We start from the raw sequence: 4,008 nt of genomic DNA on the forward strand, positions 1-4,008 counted from the left end.
ATTGTGCCCTAATTTTCATAATTCCAGGATTGTTTTTAGAGATAACATTGTGATCTCCATGGGTGAGGTGTGACATGGTAGAAGCCCTTTCACTCTCTGAGTTGCAGGAAGCATTTGCCACGTGTGCAGCAGCACCTGGATACTGTACTTTGTTGGGAGAAAGCAATTGCACTTTCTGTGGCTGGAGGAGCACGTGGCTGACGATGGGCTTAGGCCCTGCCTGTGCAGGATCAGTTGTGTCCTAATTGGAGAAGAGGCACTTCCAAGCTGGGCAGCCAAGTGCTGATGCCTCTGATGTGCTCCTGGTTTTGTGTTCCCAGCTCTTATGAGGGCATGAACTGCTTTTCTTGGTGGGGCAGTCGCTGACACACCTGTTTAATGTCAGGGGGCTGTTCTCTGTCAAACACACAGTACTGGGTGGGTTTGCCATCTGATACAGCACAGTAAATCATTCTCCAGTGACCAATGTTTGCTGTACAAACAGGATTTAACTGGCTTAGTTGGAAAACATAATGCATCTCTCCCAAGTTCTCTCCTATCAGTAAGCAGCCAGAATTAAGGAATTCCACTAAAGGGTTGCCAGTCACTCACCTCTTATGGCAAATGCCCTGAATTCTTTTTTTTGTCTAAAAGCAATCTATTCTATTGTTTGCAAAAAACCACCTGCTCAGTTGTGGTTGTCACCTCTGTCCTCAGGTTTCTGCTCAAGAAATCAGAAAGGAGAATCCCCTCCAGTTCAGATTCCGTGCCAAGTTCTTCCCAGAGGATGTGTCCGAAGAGCTGATACAGGACATCACGCAGAAGCTGTTCTTCCTGCAGGTGAAGGAAGGGATCCTCAGTGATGAGATCTACTGTCCTCCTGAAACAGCAGTACTTCTTGGTTCCTATGCTGTGCAGGCCAAATTTGGAGATTACAACAAAGAGGTGCACAAGCCTGGATACCTCAATTCAGAGCGTCTGATCCCCCAAAGGTGAAGGAATTGGCTGATGCAGTCTCTTTTTTTTCTTAATGCAAAGACTTTCATTTAAAAGCATCTTTGGTTTTGTTTTTTTAAATTGAATTGCTTATAATTGTGGTTTTTTCCCCTTACTTTGAGTATATTTTTGCTTCTCCTAGGGTTGGTTAGAGAGTAAATGTAGTTTTATATTCAGCTTTTATTTCTTAAAAACACTGCTGCCATGCTGGTAAGTGTGGCAGTATGAATGTTTCCTCCTTAAGAAGAAAAGAGCAGCATTAAGTCAATAATATGTCATTCGTGAAGAAGGTTGGGTTGTGTGTCCTTAATCCTAATGTACAGTCCTAAAAAGCTTGTATGTGGAAAGCATGTCTTGTGGCTTCACAGTCCATCTCCACACTGAATCAGTGGATGTTATCAGACCAATGGCTTCTGTTTACCCTTCCTGATGACACTGCAGCAATGTCTGATTCCAGGGATTGCACCAACTTTTCCTTTGCTGTAATCCCCTGGTGTGTACAGTATGTGTGTGATTTGTTTGCGGAGTTTTGCTTATACCTCTCATGTGTCTGGTCAGTGACCAGAAAGGCTTTGCAGAGGGTTATTGCTTGTTCTGAAATGCTTTGCTTCACAGAGAACATCTTTGGGCTGAGTAGGGTTTTCCTTCTGGCTACAGTAAGGCTTCCACCAGGGTGAGAGTAAGACTATAGCAAAGATCACCATCAGTGGATATTGCAGAACCTCTAATCTTGCTGATACCTGTTTCCTTGTGTAGGGTGATGGACCAGCATAAACTCTCCAGAGAGCAGTGGGAAGAACGGATCCAGGTGTGGCACGCTGAGCACAGTGGCATGCTCAAGTGAGTGTTTTGTGTTGGTCCTTGGGCTGATCACCTTGCTGCTTGTTTGATTACCTTAAGTTTGCATTTCTACAACATGGTTTTGTTAGTCTGTGGTTTAGACTCTTGAGTTGCCTGTGTGAGTGATACACACTACTCCTAGTGTGTATTTTTTAGTCCAGTATTGGATCACGTGGTAAAGCACAGTAGTATATTTTGTGCTGGTGCTGAGAACAGTGTTGCTTCCTAAAGATCTTGGGCCTGTGCACATTGGATTAGTGACAGCTTTGAGTGGGGAAAAAGAGTAAAGGTGCTGTCAAACCTTACAGTCATTGAAGCATTTGCATTGACAGATGGGGAAAGCTCAGATCCTATACCTTTCCTACTCACTGTACCCTGAGACAAGGATGAGTGCTGAGAGAGGCGAATGTTGCTGATTTTCTGCCTGGAAGTACTAGGGATTGGTATATGGAAATATTCTCTGTGTGTGCTCGTAGATGTGATATCATAACTTCTAAAGTGAATCCTAAATGGTGAATGTTCAGTTTTAACTTCTATGTTTCTAGTGAGGTTTAGGAAATTTTATTTTTTTTTCTTCTGAGGTGTTTGTTTTTCTGAGATAGAGCTGATGTTGGTTTCTCATTTATCTGATTTTTTTCTTGTCTCAATCAGAGAGAGTGCCATGCTGGAATACCTGAAGATTGCCCAAGACCTGGAGATGTATGGAATCAACTACTTTGAAATCAAGAATAAGAAAGGAACTGATCTTTGGTTGGGAGTCGATGCCTTGGGCCTCAACATCTATGAAAAGGACGATAAGTAAGGCTTTTGGTTTTGCCTCTCGTCTTCCAAAGAGGGTTGGTATGGGACATTTCTCATGTACAGGAATGCTTATGTTCCAGTTTTGGATCAGTAGGTGAAGCTGGGAAATGGGCTTTCACATCCCCTGTGCTTTCATGTCTTTCCTGAGCTGCTAACACTACCTGCTGTGTAAAGAGAGATGTCAGCTGTACAATGCTATCTTCATTATCATGCACAGTGCTGGAGCTGAATCCTGAACTGAGGAGTTTACCAGGCTTTTCCTTGAGTCAGGTCACCAGGTTTGCCATCAGTGGCGACAACACGAGAACCTGGCTAGGCTAAGGTATCTGCAGACACCTAAGGAAACTCCTGTCCTGAAGTTAATGATGGATGTGTGTGCAGCTGCCCGGTTCTGAAAAAGGCAGATTATGGGGTGGACACAAAAGCAAAGCTGGGTGACACCCAGAACACAGGGAGAGGCTAACCTATGTAGTTACTGTGAACAAGGAATGAAATGAGAGCTTACTGAAGTACACACAGTTTTAATCAGCCCTTCTGGTAAAGGCAGAGCCATTATTAATTGGATAGTAGGTGGGAAATGATAGACTACATCTATAAATAAACATAATAAGAAGGTGAGAACAGCTGTGTCTAAGCCTGCTAGTCTCTTCTAATACTCTGCAACTGAAGGATTGAAGGGAATTAAAATAGATATTTTTTAGATGGAGCATTGCTGTCTAGACTGCTTTCTTTTCCTCTCCCCAATGTTTCAAATCTTTGTTTCATGTCACTAATCTGTAACAGACTATCATTGAAATACAGAATGGATTTTACCTGTTCTGCATCTTTGCCTCCAAAAAGGTTTGAATGCAACCCAAATATTAATTGGAACTCTCTGCATCTTCTGTTGATAAGGCAAAGAGAAAGGCAGTCTTTTCTGCAATGCTAATATGTGCTGTCACCCAGAAAACAAGGAGTGTCACTTGAAAGAGAAGTAGTTTCGCTCATGTAATACTTCAGTCCTGAATGACTGGTCTTGCTATGTAACCATGGTCACACAAACAGGTTTTTCAAGCTGCAGAAATCAGAGTGTAGCCATTGACTGTGAAGGCCTATCGAGAGCGTTTGCAAAACAAATACAGCGCTGGAATAAACTGCTTATTTCTGCTGTAACTCTTGCCACTATATAATTAAGTCTTTCCAACAGATGTGGGGACTAGAAAAATAATAATGTGTATGGCACCTCTGGTTTGTAGGTGTAAAGTTTGGGGACTGAGGGCAAAGATGAAGAAGCAGAGATTTCATTGTTGGAGTGTAACACGAGGAAAATGAGGCTGTAGTGTAGGTGTGTGAGTCTCTATACTGCAGTGCATGTCAATATCCTGTTTCTGGATATATTCAAGCTTTTTTTTT

At 42.6% G+C, this 4,008-nt stretch overlaps 1 protein-coding gene across 1 annotated transcript; it reads left to right on the plus strand.

Annotated features, from left to right (window-relative positions):
* Positions 1-696: 696 nt before the first annotated feature.
* Positions 697-2,613, plus strand: LOC102037296 (ezrin-like; the record flags this gene model as incomplete). The annotated part of the gene is made up of 3 exons (XM_005431518.1): positions 697-971; positions 1,732-1,815; positions 2,467-2,613. Coding segments are annotated over 3 exons (506 nt in total), but the record flags the coding sequence as incomplete, so codon positions are not given.
* Between the last annotated feature and the right edge of the window lie 1,395 nt (positions 2,614-4,008).

The sequence above is a fragment of the Geospiza fortis genome, unplaced genomic scaffold (assembly GCF_000277835.1).
Source record: "Geospiza fortis unplaced genomic scaffold, GeoFor_1.0 C13882434, whole genome shotgun sequence".
NCBI classification, from domain to species: Eukaryota; Metazoa; Chordata; class Aves; order Passeriformes; family Thraupidae; genus Geospiza; species Geospiza fortis.